Source organism: Asterias rubens, chromosome 7 (assembly GCF_902459465.1).
Source record: "Asterias rubens chromosome 7, eAstRub1.3, whole genome shotgun sequence".
Lineage (NCBI taxonomy): Eukaryota > Metazoa > Echinodermata > Asteroidea > Forcipulatida > Asteriidae > Asterias > Asterias rubens.
The window spans coordinates 8,062,419-8,077,295 of record NC_047068.1 but is presented as its reverse complement, the minus strand read 5'-3'; the positions used below and the strand labels follow the sequence as shown (position 1 = coordinate 8,077,295).

The window sequence follows — 14,877 nt, the reverse complement described above, 5'->3', positions numbered from 1 at the left end:
CTATATAAAAATTACTTATTGTAGGTTACACACACTACCCAGCAATTTACCTGCTCATGTTTTCATGTTGTTGTGTTTACTGTTAAATTGGTAAATCAACTAGATTTCTTAAGATGGTTGGTGGTAGTGCCAACTTCAATTATAGTGTTCATGTCTTCAAGTTCGACCACAAGTACCTGTGATGAAAGTGTGTGATTTTTGGAAACCAGAGGCTCGCAAGGCCTGCATAGTGTTTCACCAATAATTAAGTGAGAAATTTGGGTAAATGTCACTATCAGTGTTGTACCCTCTAAGCAACAAACTTTGGTTTGTTTTTGTGGGGGAAAACACATGTGTAACAGTACTGATAATAATAGATTATGCAAATCAATATTTCTTCCATTTATGACTGGCTGTGGTTTCCCTGGTTCTGTTTATGGCTGAGAAGCTCAAAATCAAAATGTAATTAAAATTGAGTCAAAGCGGCACGTCTACTTAGACACTTTACAGAAACTCTATTTTTTTTTTTGCAGAAATGAGTCTTAAATGTACAGAAATGTTAAGCTTTGACAGTTGCAGATTATCGCGATGTTTTTTTTTTGGTTGGTTTCATTTATACAAGAAACTATCTTTCTTGATCTGTTTAAGTTTCCTTGTGTTCCTGGCAGGAAGGACCTTACAAAAGGGTCTCCAGCAATGTAAGCAATTAATGAGCAAAGTTGTTTCAAGAAAACTAATCGTAAAAGTGGGAATATTTCTCAGCAATTCCTAATCATTCTGCAAGCCTAGAATTGGCTTTTGATGCCCATACTTTTGGCCTTGGTGCCCCCTTCAACAGATTACCATGGCCTGTTCTTAACACTCTCCCATAGACTAAGCACACCAAATATATAGGAGAACTAAAAAATACTGAGACATCTTATCAACAGCATTGTTTCCTTTGAGACATAAAAGTTCAGTTTTCCTTTTTGTTCACTGTCCTTGTTTTGCCTTTCCAACCATTACTCAATCAAAAGATGCCGATAATCCACTTCTCAGTCGGTCTGCTGAATCCCTCTTTATTCTTGGGTTTCTGGACCATTGAAATACAAAAACCACTGTACAAACATTTGTGCCTAAGGGCAGTCTCGTCTTTCTTTTCTAGATGTACAAGTTGCGTGTTCGGAGATGCATGTGGCATCTGCACCAGCTGTGTTGGGTTTAGTATCAAGTTGCTGTAAAAAGCATTGTGTGTAATCGCAGATTCTTTACTAGTAGAGAATCTGCGATGTAATCAAGCAGTTGAAGCCTAGAAACCTGCACCATATACATTATTGCCATGTTCTTGTTAGGGTCCAGCAGACCGTAATAATTTATTTTATATCAATTCGGATAAAAGGCGCTATTCCATCAAAATCACTGTACATATAATAGAAATAAACATGGACTAGGGTTCACCTCTGTGTGTCTTAAGAGCATGGACTAGCGTTCACCTCTGTGTGTCTTAAGAGCTTGACAAAAAAAATGGAGAAAGATTTACAGACTCACTAAGGATGAAGATCCTTACCAATTGGTCCAGCTACACTGAATGCTTTTTGATGCGGAACTGTATTTGTACATGGAACATTGAAAGAATTGATACATTTTGTTTTTTCTTTTGCGTTGTTTATGAAACTTATCCAGTGAGTAAGTTTTTGTTTTGTTGTTTTTAGATTTCACAAATAAGGTTTAGATTTTACTTTTATTTGTATAAAAAAAAAACCTGTTGCTTAAGTAATTTATTTGCTGGGTCCAGTTAGAGCTGCGGAAGCTTGACAAGTAGCGAAGCACAAATCTCTTTTGCTTGCCAGAATAAGGTTACCAGCCAAAATACCATATCACACATACCGTCTTTGACTGGTTTCCTGCTTAGTTTTGCTCAGTAGAAGATTATTAGTAAGTGTGCAAACATTTCTGTTTGAGCAGCTCCACGAAATTGGGAACCAATGCGTGCAATTAACAGCATTATAAACCGATGTAGCAAAAACATCTTTAACAATTTTGGAATAAGTAGTAAATTTGTTACCTTTTAATGGTGGTGTAACTTGTGACATCACAAGTGCCACATAGTCTGAACTTCCGGATCCTGCTGGCACAACATGAAGGTTTGCACTAACATTGTGTTCATGAGTAGGAGTTGAAACTTTGCAATGTTGAAATACACTGCAGGAAGGTTTGGGGTAACATCATGTACATAAAAAGTCTATGTAGGAGTTGGTTCTCAAGAGAACCGTTGGTGTAAGAACTCAACTGTTCGATCAGTTTGCTCGGATCGTCTTCAGGAGAGAAATATATATATATTTATATATTTTGATTGTTCTTTGCGTTTATATGCCAGGAAGTACTGTTGCTTCCAGAATCTGTCAAAGAAACCGTGCCTTATCTTTTATTGTTTGTTCCTTGTTCATGCGTGACTCGTCATAATATAGCGCGCCACCAAGAGTTTTGCCCTGGAGAGGTTACATTTCAAATTTAGCAGGCAAAATGCACGCAGAAATGTGAATTTCATGAATTACTTGGTCTTCCAAATGAAGAGCTGTACATTTTTAATCCAGGGGTGAACCGGACTACCAAGTTAAACAATTGAAGCTTTACATGCGTTAGAAATTAACAAGTGCAGGAGAGACAAGTATGTTATTATTATCTGATGTCATTTTCTGTTCATCAGGAGGACAACACCATGGGTTTCTTGTTTTTTTCTTCGTCTTTTTTGATAACAATTTCTTTCAAGGAGTGGTTTCATCAGGATTATCTCCTGAGGAGCATAAGTTAATTGTTGGTTTGTTTTTTTTGCAGTCATGGTGAACTACAAACTTGTAGCATTTTCAAAAATGATTCACTACAAAATATGGCTTCTCTAGTGTGAAACTTTTGGTTGCGCTCTTTGTGTTCCCCCCCCCCCCAAACTTTTGTTTGTTTAACATTGTACAGATTTCTCACCATATAGTTCTTGAAGAAGAAGATGATGCTTAAATAACGGTTCTTGTGCTGGTTACCAGCCATGGATGTAGCAAGATGTAACATGGTAACTTGTCTGACAACCTTAATCTGTTGAGCATAATGTTGTTTTTTGGGTGTTTTTTTTTTTGCATAACAGTTTTAAGAAATTTAGCCAACATTTCATTCTACAGCATTCTTGCTTCTTGTAAAACAACTCGAAGAAATTAAATGTAAATATGTATAAATTAGTATTTTATTATCATATATTATCGTATAAACAAGTTTAAGAGTAAATGCAAATAGGATCAGAAATTCCTCATTCCTTATCAAAGCCAAATTACTTGTTGTTAAGTGTTGAATGGTGTACAATTTCAACCATACAGCAGGGCCAGATTACCCAAAAGGGCCTATGTAAGAAATCTTTAAAAAATACAAAAATACAACTGAGAAAGTACTTACGCACACATACAACACACACCACACACACAGCAAATTGAACAGCAATGTACTATGAACTTAAAACACTGGAGCCTAGGTTCTGCGGAACACTGGTGCCTATGGCCAGATAGTACAGTACACTTGTACTTGGAGCCTATGGAACACTGAAGCCTAGGACCCACAAATCACTACCTCTGCCCCTGCTCTGCATTTTAATACAGAGCCTTTCAAAAAACTGTGGGCTGCGACAAAAAAATGATGTTCGTTATGATAAAGTATAATATTCTTAACAATTAATTGTTCGAATCTGAAAGCTCACTGATTGTAAAGTTCATACTAGCACCAATCCATTAGAAAATTCTTTCTGTTTGAAATACTGAGAAAATAGAATTAGCTGTTGCAAACAACTTACCAACCAAATGGACCGAGAGTATAAATGCAAAAAATAGTTAATGGCCTGACGTTTCGACCCTAGCAGAGTCTTTCTCGAAGGCTAAAAAGTAGGATTTGAAACTTTACAAGGTGCGAGTATAATCAGGTAAGGTTTGTACAGTAGTTGGTTGCACCATGGAGTGTAGCACCTTGTCAAAATCTCTTATGAGTAGTGTTGGTTGCACCATGGAGTGTAGCACCTTGTCAAAATCTCTTATGAGTAGTGTTGGTTCCGAGAAGAACCAGCAATTGACAATAATTTGTTAATGAAGGATTGTCACTGCTTATTATTACATTGATCAAAGAAAACGTTCCTTTTAAGTTTAAATGCTGCAGTTAAATCAAACAACTCTCTCATATTATTCATAAAATATTATCAATAAAAGAACCGAGACAGGAGTTCGTTGAATTTCAAATTGCAGTTGAGCGTCTTTTATTTATCTGGCTTATTAAGATTAACATTAACAGCTTTACATGCACCCAGTTCAGTTCGACACAAACACTATCAATACATTTCCTTCATAAGTCTCAGTTTTATTACATTTTTACAGTTGGGACTCCACCTAAAGGGCCAACCCACAAAAGACTTAAGGTCGCTCACACATTCAACGATTGGGACCTGTTCTAAAGTGCACAAGTTTGTCCTTTTCACATGTTAACAGAAAAGCAAGTAGGACCAAAGTGGTCCCAAAGGTATTTTAATATGCATGAGACTTGCACAGACTATAGTCAATGCGTGATCAGCTAAACTCCATCTCGGACTTGAGGATTGTGTGGCTGGAATACAAGACAGTTCTCTTGTATAACCACCCATGGGATTTCAGTATTTTTTATCAAGTAATTGAATTTTTCAAACTCATGCAGGCATACTAGATTTTGTAAAGGTCAAATCTCTTCACAACGCCATTTTCTTCAATACATTAGACAGGTCAATAATAAGCTCAACAAGTCACTTACAATTTAGTGCAATATACATTTTATAAGGCAATTAATACAAATATAATCATAAATAGATCTCCTATAAATTACTTTAGTTCTTTTTTAATTTCTAAATAGTTTCATTTCTGTCTTCACAAAATTAATCTAAATCTGCTATATTGCACATCAATTTCTCTCTTTTTTGCTTCCTTTTCAAAAAATTCTTTGCAAAATATTTTCTTATACAATACAGATCAAGCTGATGCAAAAAACAACAACAAATTAACGACATGTTAAACTGGGCAAAATTTCATGGCTCTGCTTTCCGCCAAATTCTGCGCTTGCGATCACTATTCTTCACTAATCTGTGCAATTGCCGAATTTCTGCACTACGTACACGCATGCACATGCACTTGCACAAGCAAAAGTTCACCACTTTTTGCTAATCTATGCAGGCGTCAAATTTCTGCGCTGGCTGTGTAAGCAAAGAACGCCTAGTAATTCCCTGCAAACCTGTGAAATAGCCCGTTAGTGCGTGTTTTGCTGCTTCCGTTAGTGCAGGTTTTTTTGCTTATGGTAAGCAGAGCCATGAAATTTGGCCCTTGTAGGCCAAATAATGTACATGCTGTAAACAAAATGTAAATAAAAAGACAGTAAACAAGTGGCATAATATGCAAAATATGAGCATAAATCTTACAACAGTAGAAAATTACATTACAAATAAGAAACGTCAGTATTAATGCTTGGTGTATATATTTTGAAATCATTGTTTTGAACTGAAAAAAACAAACCATGAGATTATGTACAACTATTATAGGTTGTGATAGTTTTCATCACACTTTCCCAAATCTTTCCAAAAAATACAGGCATTTGACTAGATTTCTGAGCAGTCAAACCATTGTTTTATTGCATTAAATAGGTCTTAACAATAATACTGTTCTATTAAGCCACTTAAAGCAAAAGGCAAACGTTGGTTAGTGTCAAAGACCAAACCCAAACTTTGTGTGATCCAACAATACATGAAATGACAAACCTGTGAAAGTTTAAGCTGAATCGATCAATGGAGTCACAAGAAAATGGTGAACAAAGACTTTACTGTTTCAAACATGGGATTTGGGAATCATGAGACTAAACGTTTTTACAGTGACATTTCTCAAAAACAACATTTTAGGTTGCCACCATGACCGTCTTTATACCATAAGTGATGTGCAAAACTGTGAACGAAATATTTACTCTTACTAATTATTTGCATTGACCAATAACGACCCTGAATGCACATACATTATATTTGTTTAAAACTCTGTGGAGATATTTTTTCAAATCCTACTGAGATATTTTTTTTGTTATTTCCTTTGTCACTGTACATAACATCCTCCCAGCTACACAAATTTCTTTAGGACACACATATTAACGTACCATTTACTGCAACATGACTTTTTGTGTGTTTTAAAAGGCCCTGTCACACAAGGCAACTTTTACGGGCAACTTGGAAGCAACCAACTGCAGTGCATGCTGCAGGACCCCTTGGGTAGCAAATAAGTATGTTTTCAAACAATGTCTTACGAACCCCAAGACACATTTGAACATTAAAATGTGAATGCTTTTTTTCTTTGAGATTGACTGAAACTGGTTGCCTGTAAATTGCTTGGTGTGATATGGGCCTAGCATTGGTTGCAGCAACATGCATGAGTTGCCACACCTACATGGGCACAGTGATGTGTTGGGCGGGGCCTAATGGAACTGCTCAAACACAGTCATCGGGACGGAAAAACGGTGACAAAAAAAGACAACCGTGATAGTGGAAACATTTAAATTGAGATGTGTGTTATTGTGTCTCCAGAATGTCAAGGGATAGTTAATAGGCCTACTGAGTGATTTTTAACTATATTTTGTGCATCAAAACTAGAGTTCTTGAACTCAGGCAACAAATTAATAAATTATTGTGCATCAAAAATTAAGATTTTTTTAAATAACAGATTTGATTTCTGTTTTTCATGTGAAACGGCGTAGAATCTTGTCTTCAGTTGAATTGTTATCACAAACAATAAATCAAAAGCAAAGCAAAAATACTGTAGATTTTGTTTTCATCCCAGCAATATAGACAAATTAAACTTTGAATTGGGATGAATAAAAATGGTGATTCAGATTTGAATAATGTAATAACTTGTTTAGTTATTGTGCCATACGCATTCATTCAAAATTGTGTATGGACACATGCTCTGTAGCTTACTTTGTTATTCTATGCAAACGGTTGCACAGAATCATGCGATGTAGCAACTCTGTCATTAGTCAAATGTTAGCAGTAAATTATAGCAGGTTATTGTACTAGACAGTGTTTTAATCTAGTTTATAATTTCGTGTAAGAAATAAACGTAAAATCGTTGGTCGAGATAGAATACCAAAAATATACACTATACAATTAATGAATAATACAGCACTCATACCTAAACTGCACTAACACTGAATATAAATTAAAACACCAAGCTTTAGGCGTACAAAAGAACTTATAAAATACTGAAATTAAAAGCAATACTTTACTTTTCAGCAACAAGGCCACAACGATTTGGAAAACTTGTGTTTCTTTAATTATCTTGCGTCGGCACTTACAAGAAGCACACAAGAAGCACAATGATCAAAATGTCTTTGTGTAGATCAAATTATAAGATTAAAACATTCATTTATTTTTATGCAATGTTCTGAAGCAATGCAGTATTTGCAGTTTTAACATATATTTTTTTTTGGGGGTGGGGGGGAGGGGGTGTTAACGCAGTCTTTACATCAATAATTAAAACCAACGTAGCAGTCAGGCCCATTTTGTTTGTTGATTCTAAGCAGTTCGATTACATCTGCAAGCAGGGACCCCAACCAAGATGGCCGCAGCATGGTTTATTTAGACTGGGTTGTTGTCAAATATGTTGCTCGTCATGATGGGTATTGGGAGGTCGTCCATGTTGGGCAGCACAAACACTTTCTGTAAGACCAAAGAATACACATAACACGGTTTAAGGCATTTTAAAGGTAGGGGTATCTCCAAAAGTGAATGACCATGAAAACTTACTTGAATAGGAAGCACTGCAGCTGGTGACGCAATTCCCTTCACAAAGGGATGTTTTTGGTTTTTTTTATGCACGTCGCCAGACACACAAAGCCTGAAGGCCACTTCAAGGTGTGGGACACATTTGTTTTTTTCGAGAGGCCGTTGCCACCTACTCCTAGGGCTGAAACAGGATTGCCCCTTTTACGGATGTAGGCTTGGGTATCATCAGTCAAAAGCCTGGCCGGTAGAGTAGAAAGCACTACCTCCCAAATTTTACGTAGCAATTGTCACAACCAGGATTCGAACACACACTCTGCTGGTCAAACACCAGAGCTTGAATCCGTTAATCTAAACCACTCGGCCATGACACGCCATGACCTCTATGTGGTTTTAGAGAGACGGATTCTAAAAACATTTCAATCTGAGAAACGTATCTGCCTAAAATGTTTCTCAGATTGTGTATTCAAGTTACGGATTATTCTTCATTCTGAGAGCGCCATGAGCACCAATGGCATCACTCTGTGACAGATTTGAGCGCTATATAAGAAGCCAATACTATTTAGAGGACAATATGACGACACACAAAATTGTTAAGGGGCCGTCTGCAAAAGTAACACAAAAACAAACTGCTTGACATTGTCTCTTAGAGAACTCGCAGAGTCTGAGGAGCTATTTAACAAAAAATAATAATAATTTACTCGGACAATTAAGGATTATTTTATGAACATATAAGAAATACTGCATTACCTGGAACTCCAGCTCTAGTTTCTTCTCGATGTAATCAGTAATAGGAGTCAGGGTGACCTGTCGAGCACCAAGCTTTGGTTTAGCTGAAAGCCACAGGTGTGGTTTGTCCCTGAACCCAAACCTGTTCAATAAACACACAAGGAATAAAAGAAAAAAGAAATACCAACTAAGGTCAATCGATGAAGATGCTTAACACTAAAACTTTGGCCATGTCAGAAGAAGCCATTTACAAGCTTAATTTGAATAATGTCTGGTATAATGACTTAATAATATAACAATAAGCTGCCATTTATAGAGCACTTTTTCCAGAGGTTGCCAAGTGCTAGGATGTGTCCAATACAGATCAGATATCAAAATCGAAGATGGCCAAAGATAAAAATCACTGTCGGTGAAAAAAGTTGGCCTTCTTTGAATGATTCAAGTGAGTTTGCAATTTCTGCAGCTATCAGTAAGTGAACTCCACAGTGCCAGACTCGCATTGGAAAAAAATCAGTCTCCTGCAGTCAGTGTTTTCCGATGCTCAAAGAGAATGTTGCGTGAGGAAAAACGGTAGCTTGTGACTTGGTTGATGTTGCTGAAGCCTGTCACTAGATTTCAGCACGAGTGCCTTGAACACAGTAGATTTGTATCAACTCAATTAGTGAAAGGCCTTAGTTAAATGTGGTAGATTCTAGCATAATTTAATGAACCAATTCCATGGGTCAAAAGTGAGCAAGGCATGCTGGGAAAAAATGCTGCAGCCAGATCGAAAATCCCTGGGAACGAGGTTGGACTTATATGTGATTTGAGGCATTGCATGGTGAGGTATCAATATATATTTGGTTTGCGGTAACACCATGTGTGTATCTACTTTCCAGGTAGAGTTTGTTCTTTAAAAAACTGTCTTGCTATATTCTGTGGAGTAGATTTGCGGATTTTTTTGGAGACTTTTAAGTCCTGAAAAGAACTGTCCTGCTTTTTTACTACTACCTTGGTGGAAGGTAGAAAATCCGCCGGGACTACTACTAAAGCTTATAGGGTCGTAACTAACGCGGAGACAGATCTTAAATTGGTCTAAACATTACGACAAGGTTGGACTTACCAGAATCTATCCGTTGGAGGTGGCGGAATGTTCACACACAACCTTCCTCTGAGTTGCTTTACTTCCAGCGTGAGTTCAACTGGCGTATTGGACACCTCGTCAATTGCTTTCTTGATGTACTTCATTTGTGTAGCGCTCTGGAAATACTTGGAGCTGGCAATTTTGTTGACAAGGCGCATGATTTTCCCTGAGCCTTTTGAGCTGTTGAATTGGGAGAGGAATAAAAGCTTGTCATTTTGGGTAGATAGGGAAAACCGTTTCTGCTAAACATGATTTGTCTGTGCTTATGAGAAATATTAAGCTCATTAACTTCATGAAAGCATAACAGTTTAAGGCCAGTAATCCATTGTCCTTCAGAGCGTCGTGACCGAGCGGATAAGAACACCAGACTCAAGCTCTGGTGTTTCTTCTGATCAGCAGAGCATGAGTTCGAGCCCCAGTCATGACACCTATAATCTTTAACAGAAAGACCCCTAACCGTTATTGCATCGTCCTTCGGATCGGACGTAAAGCCGTGTGTTGTGTAATGCACGTAAAAGAACCCAGTGCACTTATCGTATTAAAAGAGAAGGGGTTCTCCCCGGTGTTCATGGTTTGATTGGCAGCATATTGTGCCACATCAACTTGTAAACCATTACATGGTGGTATGTAAGGGAAAATAGGTCTCATACTTCAAAATGTAGCTCCACATACCTTGCAGCAACAATTATTACAACATTGCCTTCAGACTCACTAAATACGAAAACAGCACAGAAAAATAGGAATGACAGCAACTGAACAGCGTACTTTTACTGGTGGGTATAAACCAATATCAATAAATACCCCAGACAGTTTCGCTATTTCTATTAGTGTAGAGTGCATCACGTGGGGGTGTTTAAACGGTTGATAATGACCAGCTGGAGCTGTTTATAACCAGCTGGCTTTTGCGAGTTGGGCGCGCAAGCGCATGTACGCCAACTTAACTTACCCGGAACGCAATTCAAAGCCATTAGCAACATCGCGTAATGTGTGTGTACACGCGCATATTCACACCACCCGACGCACACCAAACATTTTCGCAAAAGATTTTTAAAATTTGCAAACTTCGCCAAATCGCAAAGGAAACAAATGGCAGATTGTCTTAAACTGGCTAGGGCCTTTATCACACACGGCAACGAACCTGCCGGTTTTAAAACAGCCATTCAAGACCTCGTTTTATTCCCTTAATATTAGTTACTTACGAGTCTGATTCGGTAGTTGGGAGAGTTACTTCTGGTGAGATGAAAGCTTCATCGGTTTCCTCATCGGACGACTCTGCACTATCCTCCTCTTCACTGTCTAATGCTGCTAAGGAAGCACTCCTGAACATAACCCAAGAAATCACAGCAAGAATATATTACCACACACATTAGTCATGGAACTCTGGTTGCTTAAATGTTGGCGCTCAGGTGAAGTGCTATTTCGTATTTTATTGATTTACTAACCTACATTCCGGTGGATTTGTTGATTGAAGACTATTTTTTCAGTCAATTTTGTACTCCACATACCATTTTGTAATTTGTCAATAATAAGTGTTCTTTTACTGTTTTTTGTTTCTTCTTTCTTTTTTCAAGCAATTAAAAAAAAATTCTGCATTTAATTTTTAGCCTTGCGCACCTTTACTTTTTTTCTTTTTTCCTGTACTTTTGACTAGCTTTCCTTTTATCTTTTTGACTTAATGTACAAAATGTCTTTAATTCAGCCTTCGGCTGCCATGGAATATTTTTAATGAATGAACCACCAGTAATGAATGAATGAATATTCATGACATATTATTTGTCCTTTCTTCCAAGGACAAAGACCTAGGCTACATGTGTGTAATTTGCATATGACACTTCTCTCAGCACAAACAAATTAGCAAGGAACAAAGCTTTGGGGCTTACAAGAAAAATGTAACCAGCCAAGATACCATGTCGTAGAATGAGGTTGCACCAGCATGTAAACCCGCAGGTCACAGGTCTAAATCCCACTCAAGTCAGTTTGTCTTTGATCACCAAAAAATGGATAATGACCCAGTTAGATTCTATTGTGTTTTTTTTTAAAATTATTTATTGTTGTTAAAAATGTGAACAAAATGGGATGTAAGTGCATGTTTGGGATTTTACTCAAATGAATGTATAAATAAATAGTGAAGTAAAATGCATTATGAAAAAAAATTGTCTGCTAAAATTATAATGTTCCATGGACCTCTATCATCATGTAAACAACTAGTGTTTGATCCCATTCTAAACCATTGTATTCAAATCGAGGCTGGAAGGGAAACAAGTTAATGACCTCTTTTTCTGGTTCAATGACATTCTTAGTGCTCATGTTATGTACAGTGTATTTGATTAATGGCATACTGCAATGAAGACTTGCAAAATAATCCTTGCTTTAAAAGAAAATTGCACTTGATTACTGGTATCATCGACGTATCTGCATTTTTGTAATCAATGAAATTTGGCAGTTCTGAAATTATACATCCCCCCCCCCCCTCGCAACATAAAGTTGAAGCTTTGCATATTGGTAAATAAATAAATACAAAAACAATTTTGTTGATCAATGAGATTGCAATAGTTCATGAACGCTCTCGAAGTGGAAACTTGTAGAGATTGGTGACCGAAAGGGCAGAATTCCGCAGTTAAACAGAGCATGAAATTTAGTCTGGCTCAACTGCTACAGATATCAATATGTGTTCTCCATTAATTGTCGTCCGTCTTCTGAGATTTCATGTCATAATATACATGTACACGTAATACATAGTTTGAACACCACACATGTACTACATGTAGCTCCATTACTCAATGTGCTATTATCATAGTATTACAAATCAGACAAACTCCTTGACTCCTTGGCGGACTCAAATGAGAAAAACCGGCAGCGTGTGACGCGTAGACAAAGCAAAAATTAAAATTAATAACGATCTGTATTGATTAGCCAGAATGATTGACAGATGATTTTTGAAATGATATTATGTGAAGCTTTATGATGATAGCCTGATTAATACCTTGGCTTCTCATACTCATAGCCTGGTATCAGCCTCTTCGCTTCATCTAGTTGAGATTGGCGTCTGGATTTTCTGTTTTTGAATTGGTGAGTGAATCAGTTTAAAAGAAAGGAAGGGTCTGGTAAACATTTTGGTAAATTGATGTCACTTAACAGAGGACTAGCTTTAGAGGAAAAAGAAGTTTATTTATTTGTTAGTTTATTTGTTTGTGAATCCTGATTGTAAGATACAAAAGTCTAGACTCAAACTCAGACACTGTCAACGATTTTTGCTTATTGCTTTAAAAAAACAAAACCCCTTAAAGACACTGGACACTATTGGTAATTGTCAAAGATCAGTCTTCTCACTTGGTGTATCTCAACATATGCATAAAATAACAAACCTGTGAAAATTTGAGCTCAATTGGGCATCGAAGTTGCGAGATAATAATGAAAGAAAAAACACCCTTGTCACACGAAGTTGCGTGCTTTCAGATGCTTGATTTCGAGACCTCAAATTCTAAACTTAAGGTCTCGAAATCAAATTCGTGGAAAATTACTTCTTTTCGAAAACTACGTTACTTCAGAGGGAGTTGTTTCTCACAATGTTTTATATCACCAACAGCTCCCCATTACTCTTTACCAAGTAAGGTTTTATGCTAATAATTATTTTGAGTAATTACCAACGGTGTCCACTGCCTTTAACTTCCCCTGAAATTAAAGTCAGGGCTTCAGGTTTTGGGGACCGACGAACAAAACTCTGCATTCATTACTTCTCATTCATGTTAGAGTTCACTTCCGTTAACCATGACAAGTAAATGGCATTGTATTTCATATTTCAAATATTCCTGTACTGTATTGAAGCCACCGTCTAATTCATGATTCCAGTAAACAGGAAGTTATGATTTGAGCTACACCTGCTTTCAACTTTGCCTGTGAATGTATCTGATATCTAAATGTATGGGTTTGGAACTGTCTTTGGATGTTCGGCTCATACTCATTTATCCTTTTTCAAAGTCATTTTTGTTTCTTATAATTTTTGTTATAGGTATTTTTGACTGGTGGTCTAGGGACCATGTAACATTGCACTATTCAAATTGAACAGTAGCTAACAGAAGTTACATCCAGTGCAGCTTGGCTAACTGCCTGTAAAAATTGCTATGTGTAATAAGATCGGGCCTAGCAAAATAATCCTTTTTTTTAAAGACAATTGCACTTTATAACTGCTATTATCAAAGTACCTTCATTGTTGTAGTCTAAAATTTGGCAATCAAGTTCTTTCACATCTAAAACTGAAGTTTCTTCATTGTCTTCTAATAATAATAATAATGAAAGCATTTATATAGCGCCCCACAATATACAAAGAAAGACAAAAAAGTTTGTGTGATGTTTACATTAGGCTGCTTTGCCGACTAATTCAGATTCAGATTCAATTCAGCAGGGCCCAATTTCATAGAGCTGCTTAGCACAAAAATTTGCTTAGCATGGAATGTCTTTCTTGATAAAAACAGGATTACCAACCAAATTTCCATTTGTTGTATATTGCTTGTTACATGTATTCAGCTGTTGTTTGCTTCCTGAAAACCACTTGGACATTTGGTTGGTAATCCTGTTTTTATCAAAGCAAATAATTTCATGCTCAGCAAATTTTTGTGCTTAGCAGCTCTATGAAATTGGGCCCAGGTTACTGAGAGAACCTGCCCCATATCCTCTAATAACCCTAACTCCCTCAATCCAACTTTTCCCAACCAAGAAACTGACCTGTCTTTGGTTTCTTTCTTCAATGGTGTCAAGTCCGTCATCTCCCGGTCGAACTTCTCCCCTTTCCCCAACCTCCAGAGGTTGACCTTTGTCTCCATGGAAACCATACACGATCCACTGTATGCTATGTCCAGATCGACCCACAGTCCGCGACTGTCCATACGTGGCTTGGAGACTCGACGGAGCTGCGGAGCGTTGACTCCCAGGTCGATTCCGGTGATCTTTAACTCCTCAATGAAGTAGGGTACCTGAGTGATAAATTATTCCAAAGTATTCATCATCACCCTCGAATACCTTATGCATTGACGTCATCCAGCCGCCATCTTAGAGGTAAAATGATGACGAAACAATCAAAATTGTCATGATATGACATCTAGTGCATTTAGGTCTATTGTATTCATCTCTATCTAGCATCGCCAGGCGTGGAGTGGCCAAAACTCTTGCAAGTCCTTGCATTTAAAAGTGTTGAAGTTGATGGAAAACGTTTGAAAGGGGCACCAGGACGTATAGACATCTTAGATGTTCAGAGTCAGAGTCAAAACAA

General features: G+C 37.3%; 1 protein-coding gene across 2 annotated transcripts in view; it reads right to left on the bottom strand.

Annotated features, from left to right (window-relative positions):
• Positions 1-4,216: 4,216 nt before the first annotated feature.
• The window catches only part of LOC117292201 (testis-expressed protein 2-like), a 34,068-nt gene continuing 23,407 nt past the window's right edge, over positions 4,217-14,877 (bottom strand). Inside the window, exons 6-11 of one of the 2 annotated variants that reach the window (XM_033774163.1) lie at positions 14,334-14,581; positions 12,595-12,666; positions 10,811-10,930; positions 9,591-9,791; positions 8,510-8,630; positions 4,217-7,696 (exon numbers count right to left, since the gene is read on the bottom strand). In XM_033774163.1, the coding sequence (XP_033630054.1) occupies positions 7,616-7,696; positions 8,510-8,630; positions 9,591-9,791; positions 10,811-10,930; positions 12,595-12,666; positions 14,334-14,581 (843 nt within the window). In that variant the 3' untranslated portion in view covers positions 4,217-7,615. The remainder of the gene's footprint in view (positions 7,697-8,509; positions 8,631-9,590; positions 9,792-10,810; positions 10,931-12,594; positions 12,667-14,333; positions 14,582-14,877) is intronic. The other variant, XM_033774164.1, reaches the window with a different exon arrangement.